The sequence below is a fragment of the Nicotiana tomentosiformis genome, chromosome 3 (genome assembly GCF_000390325.3).
Source record: "Nicotiana tomentosiformis chromosome 3, ASM39032v3, whole genome shotgun sequence".
In the NCBI taxonomy this organism is placed as follows: domain Eukaryota; kingdom Viridiplantae; phylum Streptophyta; class Magnoliopsida; order Solanales; family Solanaceae; genus Nicotiana; species Nicotiana tomentosiformis.
This window is the reverse complement of record NC_090814.1, coordinates 28,575,215-28,596,947: the sequence shown is the minus strand read 5'-3', so window position 1 is coordinate 28,596,947 and position 21,733 is coordinate 28,575,215. Positions and strand designations below refer to the sequence as shown.

At 40.9% G+C, this 21,733-nt stretch overlaps 2 protein-coding genes across 2 annotated transcripts; both read right to left on the bottom strand.

Moving 5' to 3' along the window:
- Positions 1–912: 912 nt before the first annotated feature.
- Positions 913–1,533, bottom strand: LOC138907536 (uncharacterized). The gene has a single exon (XM_070198134.1). The coding sequence runs from the start codon at positions 1,531–1,533 to the stop codon at positions 913–915; it is 621 nt and encodes a 206-aa protein (XP_070054235.1).
- A 102-nt stretch (positions 1,534–1,635) lies between these two features.
- On the bottom strand, positions 1,636–5,159 carry LOC138907534 (uncharacterized). Its single transcript, XM_070198133.1, has 7 exons — positions 4,523–5,159; positions 4,193–4,395; positions 3,517–3,911; positions 2,883–2,991; positions 2,365–2,490; positions 2,252–2,321; positions 1,636–1,898 (listed from the first exon to the last, which is right to left on the bottom strand). The coding sequence occupies exons 1-7, from the start codon at positions 5,157–5,159 to the stop codon at positions 1,636–1,638; spliced, it is 1,803 nt and encodes a 600-aa protein (XP_070054234.1).
- Positions 5,160–21,733: the final 16,574 nt, after the last annotated feature.

Below are 21,733 nucleotides of genomic sequence, written 5' to 3'. Positions count from 1 at the left end.
AAGAATAAAATGAAGGCTTAAGGGATATTTCTTGCCTTTACACATGTAAACAATGCACTTTAAGTGCCATGACTCATGTATACACACTTGGTGCCACCCTTGGCCAAATTAATTCCATGTGGCAACCCATTAAAGTTCCTCATCCACTTAATCCTATTTAATATAATAATTATTTCCTTATTCTCCCATATTATTTCCACAATTAATCAATTATTCACATAATTAATCTAGCACTCAATTTACTTAAATACTAATATACTTCATATACCTTACTATCATGGTCATGTGGTATAGGGGTATTATAGCTTGGACTGCATTTTATCCCAAAATGTCAAACTTCAACGAAACTCATTTATAAGACTTCCTCATATCATGTGTATAATTCAAAGCCTATCCAAAAAGTAGTAATATTAATAACTATATAAAATCATATTTACCAAACTTTTAGAATAATTGATGCCCTTAAAATAAAATAAATATCATATTTAGACAATAAATATATATATATATATACTTAAAAGAAAATATCATATCAAGGCACTATATATAACGGTTTCGAAATTCGTCAAACTTACGGGGTCCTATATCTATGACCTCATGTACGATCTTAACCTCTTCCAACTCACATGGTTTTACTACGACGCATCCAAACACTAAGGTACGAGGTATTACATTATTTTGACGAAACTTATTCTCTTGATTTGTTTAACTTCTAAACCTTCCATCATGTGTTGTACATGTTTTAAACACTCACATACCTGAGAATTTTCATGCTCTCTGAGATCACCTTGACTAGCTTATGATGAACTGAACATATACAATTACGGGAAACATTCGTCGTCGAATGTTTAAATTCCCAGTCTATAAAACTTTTGGTAGAGTCTCCTCCACAACAGTACTACTACCAACCTTTCACCTAGCAAACCCAATAGGGCCACAATCATCAATAACGACAATGGCCTCACACGACCAATGACAATAATTAACACAAGAATCCATACACTCACCTAGAGGTTGTGATGTCTCAGTCTGATCTTCTTTTGGAAGCGGAAACAAGTGATGATACCTAGACTTCATGTATTCTTCAGCTTCCCAAGACATCTCTTCCACCTTCTTGTTTCTCCAAAGTACTTTAACCAAAGCTACGTCATTAGTCCTCAATCTCCAAACCTGTCTATCTAGTATAGCAATGGGAGCTTCCTCATATGACAAATGCTCTGTGACCTGAACATCGTGAACTGACACGACTCTGTAAGGATCTCTGATACACTTATGAAGCATAGACAAATGAAAGACTGGATGTGCAAACTCTGAGTAAGAAGGTAATTCTAACTCATATGCTACCTGGCCTACCTTGCGTATGATCTTATATATTCCAATGTACCGAGGGATAAGTTTTCCTTTGTTACCGTACCTCATAATGCCTTTCATCGGTGATACCTTTAGAAATACCAAGTCATCTACCTGAAACTCTAAGTCTCGTCGTCGATTATCTGCGTAAGACTTCTGACGGATTTGAGCTGCTAATAACATTTCCTGTATAAGCTTAATCTTCTCGATTGCCTATTGTACCAACTCTGGTCCTACTAACTTAGTTTCCCCAGCATCAAACCATTTGATAGGCGACCTACACTTCTATCCGTAAATAGCTTCATATGGAGCCATCTGAATGCTGGAATGATAGCTACTATTATACGCAAACTCATTTAGTGGCAGATGATCATCCCAGTTACCCCTGAAGTCTATCACACAGGACCGTAATATATTCTCAAGTTTTTTAATAGTACGCTCAGCCTGACCATCTGTCTGGGGATGAAATGATGTGCTAAGACTTATCTGAGTCCACAATCCTCTCTGGAAGGACCTCCAAAAATTAGCTGTAAACTGAGCACCTCTATCTGAGATAATAGATATAGGGACACCATGAAGTCATACTATCTCTTTATTGTAAAGTCTGGCATAATCCTCTGCTGAATTCGTAGTCCTGACAAGCAGAAAATGGGCTGATTTTGTAAGTCTATCAACAATCACCCATATAGAATCGAACTTACGCTAGGTACAAGGTAAGCCTATGATGAAATCCATATTAATTACTTCTCACTTCCAAGTCGGAATCCCTATAGCCTGCAATAATCCAACAGGTTTTTGATGCTCAATCTTAACCTACTGACAGTTAGGGCACTGAGAAATAAACTCTACTATATCTTTTTTCATTTCATCCCACCAATATATTTCCCTGATATCATGATACATCTTCGTTGCTCCTGGATGAACAGAATAACGAGAATAGTAAGTCTCTCCCATAATATGTCGGCGCAGCCCTGCAACATTAGGGACACATAATCATCCTCGATATCTGAGGACCCCATCTCCTGTAATCTCAAATGCTGCCTTCTCCTTCTGAAGGGTTATATCTCTGTAATGAGCTAACACGGGATCCTCATACTGGCGTTCCTTCACTTCAGTTACTAAAGAGGATGCTGCCGTGTCCTGAATAGTAACTCTTGTATCACCTTAGTCCAGTAATCGAACTCCAAGACTAGCTAGATGATGAATCTCATGGGCTATCCCACTCTTCTATGGCTGAGGGTGTCGGCTACTACATTTGCCTTCCTCGAATGGTATAAAATATCAATGTCATAGTCTTTCAGTAGCTCCAACCATCTCCTTTGACGAAAATTCAATTCCTTTTGCTTGAAGATATACTGAAGGCTCTTATGATCCATATAGATATCAACATGAATACCATGCAAATAGTGCCTCCACATCTTTAGTGCATGAATCACCACGGCTAACTCTAAATAATGAGTTGAGTAATTATTTTCATACTTTCTCAGTTGTCTATAAGCATAAACATCAACCATACCATGTTGCATCAATACACAACCCAATCCAATGCCCGAAGCATCACAATAGATAGCATAACCATCGGTTCCCTCTAGGAGTGTCAGAACAAGTGCTGAAGTCAATCTGTCCTTTAATGCCGTGAAACTTCGCTCACAAGCATCAGTCTACTAAAACTTAGCTGCATTCTGAGTCAACTTTGTCAATGATGCTGAAAGAGAAGAAAAGCCCTTTACAAATCTCTGGTAATAACCTGCCAAACCTAGGAAGCTACGAACCTCCGTCGGTGTCGTGGATCTAGGTAAAGTCTTCACAGCGTCAATCTTTTATGTATCAACCTGGATACCCTCGCCTGAAATAATATGCCCAAGGAAAACTACAGAATTCAACCAGAATTAATATTTAGAGAGTTTTGCGTACAACTTCTCTTTTTGTAGAACTTCGAGCACCGTACGCAAATGAACTGCATGCTCAGCCTCTGAACGGGAATAAACCAATATATCATCGATAAATACAATCACGAACAGATCTATAAAGGGTCTGAACATATGGTTCATCAAGTCCATGAATACTTTTGGGGCATTTGTCTAACTGAATTACATAACAAACTCAAAGTGCCCCGTATCTGGTCCTGAATGCTGCCTTCGGAATATCTTTCTCCTTAACCCTTACCTGAAGTACCTAGACCTAAAGTCTATCTTCAAGAAACATTTGGCACCCTGCAATTGATCAAATAAATCATCAATCCTAAGGAGCGGGTACTTATTCCTGATCGTCGCCTTATTCAACTGCTTGTAATCAATACACATCCGCAAGGAACCATCTTTATTCAACCATCTCATAAAGCCTTTTTCAAGCAAATCCCTTAGTTGTTCTTTCAACTCTCCCAGCTCTGCAAGTGCCATTCTGTAAGGAGGAATATATATCGGTTGAGTATTTGGTAATATGTCGACAGCAAACTCAATCTTTCGCTCTAGCGGAAGACCCGGAAGCTCATCGGGAAAACCATCGCAAAACTCATTAACCACAGGGATAAAATGAACGGTTGGTGACTCTACTTTCACATCCTGCACCCAAACTAAGTTATAAATATAGCCCTTTATATTCATATTCCTTGCCTTGAGATAGGAAATAAACCTACCTCACGGCGATGCCGTATTACCTTTCCACTCCAAAACAGGCTCCCCTAGAAATAGGAATCGAACCATCTTTGATCTACAATCAACGTAAGCATAACAAGAAGCCAACCAATCCATACCCATTAAACATCAAATTCTACCATATCTATCTCAATTAGATCTGCTATTGTAGAATGACTATGAACTACTAATATACAATCTCTATATACCTGCCTAGCTATCACTGGATCCCCAACAGGTGTGGACACCTCAAAAGGTTTAACCAACTCATGTTCTATACCAAACTTACTAGCAACCAACAGAGTGACATACGATAAAGTGGAACCTGGATCAACTAATGCATATATATCATATGAGGAGACTGATAATATACCTGTAACAACATCATGTGATGACTCTTGATCCTGTCGACCTACTAATGCATAAATACAGTTCTGAGGATTCTGCCTCTACCATAACCGATTGGTGCTTGTGAACCTTTCCTGGGGGGTGTACTGATGATGATGAACTAGCTACAGATGTCGCTGGGTGAACTATACCTGCACCACCTCTCGTCGGACAATCTCTCATGATGTGGCCTAGATAACCACAAGTATAACAAATACCCAACCCCATAAGGCACTGCCCGGCATGCTGCTTACTACACTGAGCACATCGTGGCGAGGGCGACCTCATCTGACTTGACTCACCCCTATACTGAGAACCTGATTCCCTGGAATTCTGACTAGGCCCTAAATATGTGGAACGATCAACTCTCTTTTCGGCATACTGAGGGGGTACGCTAGCCGATGGCTGGGCTGGACACCTCAGGTATTGTTGTTTCTGACCATCTGGAAATTCACCAGAAGGACCCGAAGATCTCGCTCTCTTACTCTGGCCCCTATCATGCTCACGAACAGCCCTCTCCTTTTCCTTACGCTCCTCAACACCCTGAGCGTATGCCTGAATATGAGAAATATCCATGCCTTGCTGAAGTGAGACCGACATAAAGTCGTTAAGAAGGTGAGACTCCAATCCCATCACGAACTGGTGAACCCGATCCTCCATCTTAGCTACAATAGTGGGAGCATACCTAGCCAAAGAATCAAACTGAAGATTGTACTCCCGAACACTCATATTACCCTGCCGAAGGGTCAAGAACATATCAACTCTGTCCCGTCTAAGCTCTGGTGGCATATAATGATGAATAAAAGCCTCTATAAACTCTTGCCATACCGCTGGAGGAGCATCGTCACCTCTGGACAACTCCCAAGACGTGTACCAATTAACTGCGACATCCTAAAGTCTATAGGAAGCTAGCTCAACTGACTCAGTTGCAGTGGCCTCCATTACCCTCAAAGTCCTCTGCATCCTATTGATAGATACCTAAGGGTCCTTGTTTGGATCTGCTCCAGGGAATACCGGAGGGTCCAAATTAATGAAATCACGAACCCTTGCACTGACGGCCATATCTGCATGACCAATACCTACCTTCTGAGGCCGAGATTGTGCGGCTACTAATCGAGTCAATAGTTGAATAGCATCTCTCATCTCCTGAACCGGTGCATCTGGCTTAGGGGCTGGGGGAACAGGGGCGCGTGCTGGAGCTGGTGCCCCTCGGAGCTCCTCTAGAGAGGGCGGTGTATAAGAAGTCTGAGATTGAATCACACTATGAGAGTCTCCCCTAGTCCTGGTAACTCGTGGAGCTGGTGCCCCTCGGAGCTCATCAACCACGGACTTACCCATCTGGGCGGCTGTAGCCTTCTTAGGCATCGCTGAAAACATAACATATTGTTAGGAAAATGAATACTTATATCGCGCGTTCTAAGATAAGAAGGGAGGATAACATCCTATATGTCTTGAAGCCTCCTGTTTATAAATGTGGTGCACAACACACTCATAAACAAGAATCTACTAGACACGGTCTATAGACAACCCTAGGACAGAACTTCTCTGATATAACTTTTGCCACGACCCAAACAGATGGGCCATGACGAGTGCCCGATCCTACCTGTCGAACACTCCTAATCATACGTCTAATATAAAACATGAAAAAAGTGTAGGTCATGTATAACGTCTGGCAATAAACTACTGAATCATGTGAATAACATATGCTAGAAAATATGCCCAAAATATATATGTACATATATATATGGAATACGATAGGGCGGGCCGACAAGGCCACATACTATCCGACTATACATGACTATCTACTGACCTCTAATAAAGTGTACAATTGTATACATGACAGGACTAGGCCCCGTCATACCCATATATATATATAAACATAGCGTACCAAAACCCAAAAGCATCTCCGGAAAAAATAGAGCACACTAACTCTCGCTGAGCAAGGATCCTAAGAAGGGGGGTCGTCAGACTTTCCCAGGAAATAGGGGTGTCAGTACGAATAATGTACCGAGTATGTAAGGCATGAAAATCAGTACATAAAAGAACCATGTAGTAAAGGAATCCACTTGTAAGTATAAATAGCTCTGTGAATCTTGAAATATTTAGAATGTCATGCATGTGCGTATAAATGTCATATCATGCATAGGTATGTGCGTACATAATGTCATCAAGCCTCTTAGGGCATCCCATCATATCATATTGTCCTCAGTAGGCGATATCATCAACGTATACCAACTGATCAGGTGGTGGTGTGTATATAACGCTGTAACCTTTCCTCATACCCCCATATATATATATATATATATATATATATATATATATATATATATATATATATATATATATATATATATATATATTTATGCTTATATAATGCTATATAGTCATGGGTCAATGTACTTGTATAAATGAATGCAATACATAATGAAGTAAGTCAATAAGATCACTCATGATGTCATACGATCAATATGCCTTCGAGTAATATCGCAAAATAACTCTATCAACTTACGTATTTTCTAAAACTCATGAACAAACGATATAATTATAGGACATATGGGGAATCAAGAATATGGGCATCCCTAGTACTTCTAAGAATACAGTCATTTGCGAAAGTTGTGCGTTTGCTCGTTTTGTTGCATCATATGTATCATGCCTAAAGAAAAGAAGGGATAGCCTTAACATACTTTACTTGAGTATTTTATCAAACACTTTTACTTGAGCTTTCCAAGAACAATTTTTGCTCCTTCTATATCTTTGAACAAGAACCAAGCACTTTTTATGATCATGGCATATTTTATGTTGCTGAACATATGGAGTATTATGTTGTGTACGTTTTTGATATGTTTCTAAAGTAAGAGAATCCCAATAAACAATAAAAGGAAAGATTTCAACATCCTCTCTATATCTCCAAAATGTCAAAGAAGAATAAAATTAAGGCTTAAGGGATATTTCTCGCCTTTACACGTCTAAACAATGCACTTTAAGTGCCATGACTCATGTATGCACACTTGGTTCCACCCTTGGCCAAATTAATGCCATGTGGAAACCCATTAAAGTTCCTCATCCACTTAATCCTATTCAATACCATAATTATTCCCTTATTCTCCCACATTATTCCCACAATTAATCAATTATTCATATAATTAATCTAGCACTCAATTTACTTAAATAGTAATATACTTCATATACCATACTATCATGGTAATGTGGTATAGCACTAGTCCATAATTACGGGGTATTATAGCTTGGACCGCATTTTATCCCAAAATGTCAAACTTCAACGAAACTCATTTAAAACTTCCTCATATCATGTGTATAATTCAAAGCCTATCCAAAAAGTATTAATATTAATAACTATCTAAATCATATTTACCAAACTTTTAGAATAATTGATTCACTTAAAATAAAACAAATATCATATCAAGACAATATATATATATATATATATATATAAAACGGTTTCGAAATTCGTCAAACTTACCGTGTCCTATATATATGACATCATGTACGATCTTAACCTCTTCCAACTAACATGATTTTACTATGACGCATCCAAACACTAAGGTACGAGGTGTTAAATTATATTGACGAAACTTATTCTCTTGATTTGTTTAACTTCTAAACCTTCCCTCATGTGCTATACATGTTTTAAACACTCATATACCTGAGAATTTTCTTGCTATCTGAGCTCACCTTGACTTACTTATGATGAACTGAACATATAAAATTACGGGATGTAACAATCTGGGCGTGTAGGCGCAGTTGCCGATGAGACTTTATGGTAAGCTACTCTCTATGTTTTGATCTGCAGCACATATAATCCCTGTCTTATCCATTTATTGTATTCTATCTATTTTCTATTCTAGATTGTAGTAGTATTGTATATTCCACTAGATGCTCAAGCACTTGTGACACTGGGTTTTGGGAATTTAGATTTTTGTTCTTGATTGTATCCTGTTAGGAGATCATGATTTATATTTTGACCATGTTTGAGAATTTAAAATAATATCATTATTTACTAAGGAAATGAACGATTCCGGTTATTTATCACATTATTTGCTTCTGCATGCATCTGAATTATCTAATGGTGAGTTGATGTATTTTTTGGCTTGCCTAATAGCAGTGTTAGGCACCATCACAGCCTATGGTGGGAAATGGGTCGTGACAGTTTGGTCATGACATTGTCCTTGTCAAGCATTAGCCATAACTTTGCAGTTCGTAGCCTATTGCGTTTGAATTATCTAACGGTGAGTTGATGTATTTGTTGGCTTGCCTAACAACACTGTTGGGCTCTATCACGACCTATTTTGGGAAATGGGTCATGACATTACCCTTGTCAAGCATTAACCATAAATTTGTAGCTCGTAGCCTATTGCAAGTTCCATGTTTGCCACAACCTACAGTGCCTCAATTGCAAAGAAAATCAAACACACCAATAACCACATTGCTATCTTTGCCAAACTCACCTCTCCCAACTTTGCCAACAATTCCATTTATAGTACCTAAGGTCACTTTGCTTCTTATGCCTTTAATTCCAACAATCCCTTCAATTCCCACCATTCCAACTCTTCCTACTTTATCACCACCACGATCATGATTTTTGTTTGAGTGAAAGAGGGAGGAAAGGGGCTGGGCTGTGAGTATTTTGAATGGGGGTTTAAGGCGGTGAGTTGGGAATGTGTGTTTTAGTTGTGTGTGTATTTGTGTTTTAAAAGAAAAAGAAAAGGAAAGGAAAAGGAATAATACTCACCTAGCACCGCGAGGCAAAGATTGCGCTCGACCACGTGTCGCGAAGCCTGACGGGATGGGGGAAGGGTACGATGTCAGCCAAAACATGTGTTGCAATAGGCGTTTGAGCGTGTGACGCCAGGCTTAACGCTAGCCAAATCAGGCACCTAGGCATGTGATGCCAGGCCTGTAGCGAGATAGGACCCTACCCTGGAAATCTCTGGGATGCGATCTTGTGCTTCTTCACTTCATATTTTGACTCCTGAGCACTTACTTTCAATTGTCGCGCTCCCGTACTTAATCAACAAACCTGAAATAACACAAACCAACTCATTCCTTCTCCAAAATTAAAAACAAAGAGAAAACTAAGCTAACTACTCTAAGAATTGGGTTGCCTCCCAATAAGCCTTAGTTAACATCATGGCATGATGAATAAACCTCCCATGATGTGCCTGATTTAACGTCGTGGCACGATGAAGAATCTCGCTTAATTGTTGGCGAGCAACACCTTCGACTTCTGACGATCAAAGTCACCTCCATAATAGTGCTTTACTCTTTGCACATTCACTAAGAATATTATTTTTCCATCTATGATGCGTAGCTCAATTTCACCATGTGGAGTAACTCTTACTACCTCAAACGAGCCCAGCCATCTCGATTTGAGCTTCTCTGGAAAGAGTCTCAACCGCGAATTCAACAAGAGAACCAGTTGGCCGGCTCGAACTCACGATTGTTAATATGATTTTCATACCAACGCTTGGTCTTTTCTTTATACAACTTGGTATTCTCATACGCGTTCAACCGAAACTCATCAAGCTCGTTCAATTGCAACATCCATTTTCGCCCGCTAATTCTGCATCAAAATCAACTTCTTTATCTCCCAATAGGTCTTGTGCTCAAGTTCCACTGGAAAATGGCATGCCTTCCCATAAACCAACTTGTAAGGAGAGGCTCTGATTGGAGTTTTATAGGTAGTCCGGTATGCCCACAGAGCATCATCAAGTTTTGCAGCCCAATCTTTTTTACTTGCACTAACTGTCTTCTCAAGAATTTTCTTTCTCTCTATTTGATACCTCAACTTGACCATCTAGTGTGAGGATGTTAGGTGATCGCAACCTTGCATTTGACCCCGTATTCCGCTAAGAGATTATCCAGCATCTTGTTACATAAATGGGTGCCTCCATAAATTATCAACACTCTCGAGGTGTCGGACCTTGTAAAGATATGCTACTTTACAAAGTTCACCACAACATTGGCATCATTGGTAGGAAGAGCAATGGCCTCCACCCACGGTGACACATAGTTAACGGCCACCAAAATGTACTTGTACCCGTTGGACGAGGGGAACAGACCCATGAATCCAATCCCCCACACATCGAAAATTTCAACCTCCATAATACCATGCCATGTAATATCATGCCTTTTTATAATCATTCCCCTTCTCTGGCTTCTATCTCACTTCCTCACCAACTCGTGATTATCTTTAAAAAACCTAGGACAATAGAAACCCGATTGCAACACCTTGGTTGCCATTTTGTCACTCGAATGGTGACCACCACAGAGCGACGCATTATAGTCATGTGAAATATCATTTATTTTAGACTCGGGCACACATCTTCTCATCAACTGATCGGAACATGATTTGAACAGAAACGGCTCATCCCACATATATGGTCTCACATCTTGCAAGAACTTCCTTTTAGCATGAGGTTCAAGGTCAGGCGACATTTCTCCACTTGCTAGATAGTTCATAAAATCCGCATACTGTGTCATCTCCCCACTAGTAACGCCCAACAATTGCTCATCCAGGAAGGTTTCCTTGATGATATCTCCCTCATCTACATGATTCCGAGTTTCTAACCTGGACAAGTGATCGGCCCCTTGACTCTCTGTTCCTTTACGGTCTCGAATCTCCAAATCAAATTCTTGCAAGAGTATAACCCAATGTATTAGCCTTTGTTTATCATATTTCTTTTCGAACAAATACCTGGTGGCTGAATGGTCTTTGTAGACGATGACTTTGGTACCAACCAAGTACGCCTAAAATTTATCGAACACCCAAACTACAGTAAGCAACTCTTTTTCTATCACAGTATAATTTATTTGAGCGGGAGTAACAGTCATTCTCTCGTAGTAGATGGAGTGAAATACTTTGATCGTCCTTTGGCCCAATACGGTCCTAATTGCACCATCACTGGTATCACACATCAGCTCGAATGGCCCATTCCAGTTAGGAGCCACTATGATTGGTGCACTCACTAACTTCTTTTTCAGCTCCTCGAATGCCTTCAAACAAGCATCATCTAACTTGAACGGCACATCCATCTCTAAAAACCTTCACAAAGGAGAAGAAATTTTGAGAAATCCTTTATGAATCGGCGATTAAAACCTGTATGTCCTACAAAACGTTGAATTTGTTCCACCGAAATAGGCGGTGGAAACTTTCCAATTGCTTCCACCTTAGCCTTGTTAACTTCCAGTCCATCTTTGGACACCTTATGCCCCAACACTATGCCTTCACGTACCATAAAATAGCACTTTTCCCTATTCAGTAAAAGATTAGTCTCGTTGTACCTATCAAGCACTTTAGCAAGATTGGTCAAGAATTCATAAAAAAGCGGGACCAAACTATAATGACCCGGCCAGTCATTTTGAGTATTACAGCCTCGTTATCCCATTTAGTGCTCATTTTATGCTTTACAGTTGTTATGTGACTTGCCGAGGTAGTTGGTTCAGGTCCGGTGAGGTTTCAGAATGAATTGAGATACTTAGTCTCAATGATGAAAACTTAAGTTGAAAAGGTTGACCGAATGTTGACTTATGTGTAAACGACTCCAAAATAGAGTTTTAATTATTCCAATAGCTATGTATGGTAATTTTGGTCTAAGGAGTGTGTCTAGAAAATTAATTGGGAGTTGACTTTTTGATATCAGGGTCAGCATCCAATTCTAAAAATTAGAATAGGTTTGTTATGTCATTTATGACTTGTGTGCAAAATTTGAGGTCAATCTAACTTGATTTGATAGGTTTCGGCATCGAATGCAGAAGTTGGAATTTGTTAGTTTTTACTAGGGTTGAATTGGGGTGAGATCCGTGGTTTTAGCGTTGTTTGATGTGATTTGAGGCATTGACTAAGTTCGCATAATGTTTTAGGACTTGTTGGTATATTTGGTTGAGGTCCCGGGGGCCTCGAGTGAGTTTCGGATGGTTAACAGATCAAATTTGGACTTAAGGAAAAATCAAGAATTTTTGGCCTTCTGGTGCAATAGCACCTGCGGAATTTTGCTCGCAGAAGCGAGATGAGCATTGCAGAAGCAGCCTGGTGAGGGGCTGGGCAGTACGCGCAAGTGCAGAGTTTTTTCCGCATCTGCGAAGCTGCAGAAGCGGCTTGTTGATGGCAGAAGCGGAATGCGGAGGGCCAAGATTCTTCACAAAAGTGTACTGCTTGTCCGCAGCAGCGAAGGTAATCGCATAAGCGGAAGCTTCATCGCAAAAGCGGGACCACAAATGCGGTTAAATATGAAGCAGAAGCAAAAGAACTAGGCAATGTACAAAAATAGAGGGGTCCGAGATATTCTCATTTTTGGACATTTCAAACACGGGTTGAAGCAATTTTTCAGAGAGAATCCACAGAAAAAGTTTGAGGTAAGTCACTTGTGATCATTGTTAGTCAATAATATTGAATTATGATTGAGTATTCTGACTAGATTACGTGTTTTTGAGGTGTAATTCGAGAATTAGGGCCTAGGGATTTTAAAATAAGATTTGAGGATTTGAAGGTCGAGCTGATGTTGGAATTTGGTAAATTTAGTAGAGGACTTATGGTTGAATGGTCGTTCAAATTCTGTAACTGTTTTGGGGTATCGAGACGTGGGCCCCACTGAAGATTTTTGAGTTGAATTTTGAATTTTGTTGGAAAATTAGTATTGTCATATGGAATTGATTCCTATAATTTGTGTTGACTGTATCGAATTATTGTGACTAGATTCGAGGCGTTCGTAGGCCGATTTGCGAGGCAAAGCATATTGTAATAAAGAACTTGCACGGTTTGAGGTAAGTAACACTTTTAAACTTCGTCTTGAGGTTATGAATCCCTAAATTACGTGTTATATGAATTTTTTGGAGGTGACACACATGCTAGGTGACGGGCGTGTGGGAGTGCACCATAGAAATTGTGACTTAAATAAATTCCGTAGAGTTGCATAATCAAAGAATTATGTCATTATACACATGTTCCCCACGTGTTAGAGTAATTGAGCTGAGACTCGTATTAAAGATCATGTTTAGACTACGTGCCGATATTTTTGGGACCCACATGGTCGTGTTGCTGTTGAATTATATGTTTAAATTGTAGTTTTGTACTCAGTCATGTCCATCATTTGTATATCATATCTCAGTATCTATAATCATTCATTGATACATCATATCATCATGTCGAGCCGAGTTTCGTGTCATCGTGAGCCCGATAGATTGGAGATTTTGAGTGATATTTATGGGATCGAACTGCACGCCGCAGCAGGATATATTGGCTTTATATATATATTTATTATTATATGGATCGGGGCTGCACGCCGCAACAGGCCTTATTGACTTGTTGTTATGGGGTCGGACTACACTCCGCAACAATCCTAAGTGGATTATTATTATAGCGCTTGGGTTGAAGGACCCCTCCGGAATCTGCAACCCGCAGAGTTAGCGCAATTGATATTATATCGAGGGATGGATCTTCCCTGGGCTGGATTTACCCCGTATAGTACTGAGTGATTGAGTACTCTGAGAGTGTGAGTACGTGAGATTTTCATTATGTTGTATCATATATGGCATGTACATTGGCATGTAGATATAGAGATGTCATATTCCTCATATAATTCAGAATTGATCTATTTTACTTGCACTGAATTAACTGTTGAACTTGAAAGCATGCCTACATTTCTGTATTGTTATTTCTATACTAGACTGTACCTGTTGAGCTCGTCACTACTTTCAGCCCAAAGGTTAGTCTTGTTACTTATTGAGTACATTGGGTCGGTTTTACTCATACTACACTCTGCACTTCGTGTGCAGATGTAGGTACTTCCGGATACGGCAGTTGCTAGATTTGTGGATTTATCTATTGGAGACTATCAAGGTAGCTGCTTGGCGTCCGTAGACCTTGACTCCCCTCCCTTTCAGTTATTTGCGTTATTTTATATTTCTAGACAGTATTGTTATCAGTCAGATTATGTGATCATTTAGATGCTCATATACTCAGTGACACCGCGTTTTGGGAGTGTATTTGTATCAGTATTTGTGGGATTTTCTATTAAATCTAAATATTCTGTTTTTAAACTCGAAAGATTATAGTGGTTTATTGAGGTTATCGACTTGCCTAGTATTGAGATAGGAATCATCACAACATGTGAATTTTGGGTCATGACAAGTTGGTATCAGAGACCTCTATACTTATCTTCAAGAGGCTGCCGAACCCTTAGGAAAATTTTCACTCTCTTTTATTCTGTCGTGCGAATTTGTTGATTCCAAAAACTAAATTTCTATTATACTATTCTCTCACATATGGTATGGACACGTACTACCAGATCGGACGGTCAGCCACCAGTTAGGGCCATGAGAAGTCGGGGTCGTGGTAGAGGTCTAGGTGTTGCTTGTACAACAATTGGAGCAGTACCTGTAGAACCACCAGTTGCTCCAGCTCAGGAGCAGGTTCCAGATATAGTTGAGCCGGCGGGACTAGCTCAGGTACCAACTGTGCCTATTGTGATTCCAGGCCTTCCAGAGGCTTTAGCCCAAATATTGACTATTTGCAATGGCCTTGCCCAGGTGGTTTCAGCTCAGGCCGCACCAGCCACTTCCTAGGCCGGGGGAGGTACTCATACCACTATCACCCGTAATCCACAGCAGGTAGTGCAGGGACTCCAGATACCAGAGGCACTACCAGTCCAGCCGGTTGCAACTTCTCAGGCCCAGGTGGGTCCTATTATGAATGACAAGGAGCAGAAGAGACTAGAGAGGTTTGGGAGACTCCATCCTCCATCATTCAGTGGAACTAAGTTAGAGGATGCTCAGGATTTCTTGGACAAATGCTAGTTGATTCTTCATACAACAGGTATTTTGGAGACCAGTGGGGTCTCATTTACTACTTTTTAGCTGACCGGGGCAGCCTTCAGATGGTGGGAGACTTATAAGAGGAGCAGACTAGTTGGTGAAGCACCACTTTCATGACATGAGTTCTCCGTATTATTCCTGAAGAAGTTTGTGCCACAGACCTGCAGAGATAAACAATGCAGGCAGTTCGAGCATTTACGTCACGAGGACCTGTCTGTGACCCACTATGAGATGTGGTTTTTGGAATTGGCTCGTCATGCAGTTTGGTTGGTTCCCACTGAGAGGGAGAAGATCAGGAGGTTCATTAATGGCCTCAACCAGCAGTTTCGTTTTGTTGTGAGTCTGGGGAATATAGCAGGTGCTAAATTCGACAAGGTAGTTGACAGTGCTCGACGGCTAGAAATGATCCGTACTCAGGAGCATGAGGAGAGGGAGGCCAAGAGGTCTCGTGGTTTGGGTAATTCCAGCGGTGTTCCTTCTGGGGGACAGTCTTATCATAACAGGGGTCGACCTTATAGGCCCGCTTAGATGGCTCGTACAGCTCATCGTGGCGCATCAGCTAGCCATAGTTCATATGGTGCTCAACCGAGTCAATCTTCTCTTAGTGCACTTCCAGCTCAGAGTTCATCTCGTGCAACATCAGTTCAAGGTTCATCTATACCGGGTTCTTCTGGTAGTTATTCTGGTTCTCGAGGTCCGCCTTAGAATTTGCCACCATTCTTCAAGAGGGATTGCTATGAGTGTGGAGAGCTGGGTCATGTGAGGACATATTGTCCACGCCTTTCGCGAGGTCCAGTCCAGCAGAGGATTCAGGTTACGACTCCTACACAAGCTGCTACGCCACCCGCCCAGCTAGCTTGGGGTGGGGCTCAGGCAGCCAGTGGTCTCCCTAGACACGGAGGTCGATCAAGTAGTGGTTAGGACAGATTCTATGCTATTCCTGCTAGGCCATATGTCGTTGCTTCAGAGACGATGATCATAAGTATTGACTCAGTATGCCACAGGGAAGCCTCTATATATTTTGACCCTGGTTCCACATATTCGTATATATCATCATATTTTGCGCATTATCTGGATATACCCCGTGAGTGCTTAGTTTTACCTGTTCATGTATCTATGTCGGCGGGCAATACTATTATTGTGGACTATGTGTATAGGTCATGTGTGGTAACTATTGGGGGACTGGAGACTAGAGTTGTTCTTTTATTGCTTAATATGGTTGATTTCGATGTAATCTTTTGATTGGTTGTCTACATGTCATGCAATTCTGGACTGTCACGTAAAAACTGTGACGTTGGCGATACCGGGGTTGCCGAGGGACGAGTGGAGAGGCTCTCTAGATTATATTCCCAGCAGGGTAATTTCTTATTTGAAGGCCCAACGGATGGTTGGGTGTTTGTCATATTTGGCCTTTGTGAGAGATGTTGATGCAGACACTCCTACTATTAATTCTATACCAGTAGTGCGAGACTTTTCGGATGTATTTTCTATAGACCTGTCGGGTATGCAACCCGACAGGGATACTGATTTCGGTATTAATTTGGTGTCAGGCACTCAGCCCCTTTCTCTTCCCCTGTATCGTATGGCACCAACTGAATTGAAAGAGCAACTTCAGGAACTTCTTGATAAGGGGTTTATTAGGCCTAGTGTGTCACCTTGGGGTGCACCGGTTCTATTTTTGAAAAAGAAAGATGGTAATATGCGGATGTGCATCGACTAAAGACAGTTGAACAAAGTAACAATAAAAAACAAGTATCCTTTGCCTCGTATTGATGATATATTTTACCATCATCAGTTAAAAATTCGGGATTAGAATATTCTAAAGACGGCATTCAGAACCCGTTATGGTCACTATGGATTTCTCATTTTGTCTTTTAGGCTGCCCAACGCCCCAGCAGCATTTATGCACTTGATAAATAGTGTATTCCAATTGTATCTTGATTTGTTTATCATAGTATTTATTGATGATAACCTGGTGTACTCACGTAGCCAGGAGGAACATGCATAACATTTGAGTATTGTACTACAGAGGGTGAGGGAGGAGAAACTTTATGCCAAGTTCTCCAAGTGTGAGTTTTGGCTTAGTTCGGTGGCATTCTTAGGGCACGTGGTGTCCAGTGAGGGGATTTAGGTAGATCCAAAGAAGACAGAGGCAGTTAAGAGTTGGCCCAAGTCATCTTCAGCTACTGAGATTCGGAGTTTTCTTAGCTTGGACGGTTATTATCATCATTTTGTGGAGGACTTCTCGTATATTGCGGCGCCCATGACTAAATTGACCCAGAAAGGTGCCCTATTCAGGTGGTCAGATGAGTGTGACGAGAGCTTTCAGAAACTTAAGATTGTCTTGACCATAACTCCAGTTCTTGTTTTACCTTTAGCTTCAGGCTCTTATACAGTGTATTGTGATGCTTCTCGGATTGGTATTGGGTGTGTCTTAATGCAGGACGGTAGAGTGATTGCTTATGCTTCGCATCAATTGAAGCCACATGAAAAGAACTACCATGTTCATGATTTAGAATTGACAGCCATCATTTATGCATGGAAGATTTGGAGGCACTATCTCTATGGTGTGTCTTGTGAGGTATTTACAGATCATCGCAGACTCCAGTACTTGTTCAAATAGAAGGATCTAAATTTAAGGCAGCGTAGATGGTCGGAGCTACTAAAGGACTATGATATTACTATTCTGTATGATCCTAGGAAGGCCAATGTTATGGCTGATGCCTTGAGTATAAAGGCGGTGAGTATGGGTAGCCTTGCATTCATTCCTATTAGTGAAAGGCCTTTTGTAGTTGATGTTCAGGCCTTGGCCACCCAGTTCGTGAGATTAAATATTTTGGAGCCTAGTCGGGTTCTAGGTTATGTGGTTTCTCGATCTTCCTTATATGACCGCATCAGAGAGCTCCAATATGATGATCCCCATTTGCTTGTCCTGAAGGAAAAAGTTCAGCACGGTGATGCCAAGGAGGTTACTGTTGGTGATGATGGGATGTTGAGGATGCAGGGTCGGATTTGTATACCAAAGGTAGATGGCCTGCGTGAGTTGATTCTTGAAGCAGCCCACAGTTTGCGATATTCCATTAATCCAGGTGCCGCTAAGATGTACTGGGACTTGAGGCAACATTATTGTGGAGAAGGATGAAGAAAGATATAGTTGGGTTTGTAGCTCGGTATTTAAATTGTCAGCAGGGGAAGTACGAGCATCAGAGACCGGGCGGATTACTTCAGAAACTTGAAATCTCGGAGTGGAAGTGGGAGCATATCACCATGGACTTCGTAGTTAGACTTCCACGGACTTCGAGGAAGTTTGATGCCATTTTGGTTATTGTGAATCGGTTGACCAAGTCCGCGTATTTATTTCCAGTTGGTACTTCTTAGTCTTCTGAGCAGTTGGCTGAGATTTATATCCACGAGATTATTCGCCTTCACGGTGTGCCAGTGTCCATCATTTCAGATCGGGGCATGCATTTTACATCACAGTTTTGGAGAGCAGTGCAGCGAGAATTAAGCGCACAGGTACAATTGAGTACAACATTTCACCCTCATGAAGACAGACAATCCGAGCGCACTATTCAGATATTGGATGATATGCTACGTGTTTGTGTTATAGATTTTGGGGGTTCTTGGGATCAGTTTCTGCCACTTGCAGAGTTTGGTATGTTGGTATTGTTTGTTGATTTGAGGAAAATGAAAAGAATAAGGGGAAGGGGAGGTGATGTCCAAAATTGCGTAGATGAGCTAGTCGCTCATTTGTGTCGACTTCTAGCTTTCGTAAGCTTAACAATGGTCCCTTATTGTTTGTTGTAGATTGAAGTACTAATGGGATGAAACGACGTCGGTTAGGTAAACGACAAAGGTATGTTAAGGCTATCCCTTCTTTTATTTTGGCATGATCCATATGATACAAACGAAACGAGCAAACACACAACTTTCACAAATGACACTATTCTTAAAAATACTACGGGTTCCTATGTTCTTGATTCCCCATGTGTCCTATTATTCTATCGTCTGTTCATGGGTCTCAGAAAATACGTATGTTGATAAAGTTTATTTCATGATATTAATCGAAGGCATAATAATTTTATGATATTCCGAGAAATCTTATTGACTTACTTATCATGCATTTCATTTATTTATATATGTACATTGACCCATGACTAGATGGCGTTATATATGCGTATATTATATGTATATGGGTTATGGGGAAAGGTTATGGCATTATATACGCATCACCACCTAATCAGCTAGTATACGTTGATGATTTCGCCCACAAAGGCCGAGATGATATGATGGGATGCCCTTAGAGGCTTGATGATGTTATGTACTCATATACCTATGCATGGAATGACATTTACACGCATATGCATGACATTATAAATGTTTCACGATTCACAGAGATATTTAGACTTACATGTTGAGTTCTTTACACCATGTTTTATTTATGCCTTACATACTCGGTACTTTATTTGTACCGACGTCCCTTTTGCCTGGGGACACTGCGTTTCATGCCCGCAGGTCCCGATAGATAGGTCGACAGTCCTCCTAGTAGCCTATCAATTTAGTGGAAGGTGTTGGTGCACTCCACTTGCTCCGAATTTGCCTATTTGGTCAGTATGATTTGGACATGTATTGATTGGTATGGCGGGGTCCTGTCCCGACCTTTATGACATTTATGTACTCTATATTCTTTATTCCCCATGTGAATTATTATTATATCTTTTGTTCATGTGTCTCAGAAAAATACGTATTTCATAAAGTTTATCCGAAAGGCATATTGATTTTTATGACATTCCGAGAAATCTTATTAATGTATTTCTTATGGATTTCATGCATTTATACATGTACATTGACCCATGACTAGATGGCATTATATACGCATATATATGTATATTATATGTATATGGGATATGGGAAAATGTTATGGCATTATATACGCACCACCACCTGATCAGCTGGCATACGTTGATGATGTTGCCACAGTGGCCGAGATGATATGATGGGATTCCCTCAGAGGCTTGATGATGTTATGTACACCTATACCTATGCATGACACGACATTTACACGCACGTTCATGACGTTATAAATGTTTCAGGATTTACAAAGTTATTTAGACTTACAATCAGAATTCGTTATTCCATGTTTCATCTATGTACTGATTTGCATGCCTTACATACTCATTACATTATTTGTACTGACGCCTATTTCCCGGGGTCTGCGTTTCATGCACGCAGGTGCAGGTAAACAAGCTGACGGCCCCCTTCCTTAGGATCCTTGATCAGCAAGAGTTGGCGTGCTCCATTTGATCTGGAGCTGCTTTTGATTTTGGTATGATATGCTTGTATACATGTATGGGTATGACATGGCCCAATCCCATCCTTGTATAGTTGTATATTCTATTAGAGGTCTGTAGATAGTTATGTATAGTTTGATAGTATGTGGCCTTGTTGGCTTCCAGTTTTGGTATATAGTTGTCTATAGCAGCCTTGCCAGCTCGCCACACTGTATTTCGCATGTATATGTATATATGTCTTTTTGACAGGTTTCCCTTATGTATGTTATTCTCGTAATTCAGCAGATCTTATTCATGTTCATATATTAGTCGCATGCTCAGGGGTTCTCGGCAGGTAGGACTCGGACACCCGTCGCGGCCCATCGGTTTGGGTCTTCACAAAAGTGGTATCAGAGCCGTTATGTCCTAGGGTTGTCTACAGACAGTGTCTAGTAGAGTCGTATTTATGGGTTTGTTGTGCACCACACTTATAGACAGGAGGCTACAAGACATATAGGATGTTATCCTCTCTTCTTATCTTAGATCGTGCGATATAATAATTCATGTTCCTAATGATATGTTACGTTTTTAGCGATGCCTCCGAAGACTACAGCCACCCAGAAGGGAAAGTCTGTGGCTGGTGAGACTACTAGTCGAGCGCCACGAGTTACCAGGGCTCGGGGAAAGTCTCATAGTGAGATTCCATCTCAGACTTCACATACCCTGCCCTCTCCGGAAGGGCTCCGACGGGCACCTACTGCAGCACCCGCCCTTGTACGTTCAGCCATTAGCCAGATGCACTGGGTCAGGAGATGAGAGATGCTATTCAGCTATTAACTCGATTAGTATCTGCATAGGCTCGGCATCACGAAGTAGGTATTGGTCATGCAAATAGGCCCGTCAGTGCGAGGGTTTGTGATTTCATTAATTTGGACCTCCGGTATTCACTGGGGTAGATCCAAATGGGGACCCTCAAGTATTTATTGATAGAATGCAAAGGACTTTGAGGGTAATGAATGCCACTGCGACTGAGTTAGTTGTGCTAGCTTCTTATAGAATCCAAGATGTTGCAGTAAATTGGTACGAGTCTTGGGAATTGTCTAGAGGTGAGGATGCCCCTCCAGTAGTATGGCAGTAGTTTACAGAAGCTTTTCTTCGACATTATCTGCCACCAGAGCTTAGATGGGTTAGAATTGATAGGTTCTTGACCCTTCGGTAGGGTAACATGAGTGTTCGGGAGTACAGTCTTCAGTTTGATTCGTT

Coding starts and splice junctions, on each gene's coding strand:
- LOC138907534 (XM_070198133.1), bottom strand. CDS start 5,159: ATGCCACCAGAGCTTAGACGGGACAGAGTTGATATGTTCTTGACCCTT. Junction 3,912..4,192: donor ATCCAGTGATAGCTAGGCAG/GTATATAGAGAT, acceptor GTTTGGGTGCAG/GATGTGAAAGTAGAGTCACC. Junction 2,491..2,882: donor CGGGCATTGGATTGGGTTGT/GTATTGATGCAA, acceptor GTTACTATTCAG/GACACGGCAGCATCCTCTTT.
- LOC138907536 (XM_070198134.1), bottom strand. CDS start 1,533: ATGTTATTAGCAGCTCAAATCCGTCAGAAGTCTTACGCAGATAATCGA.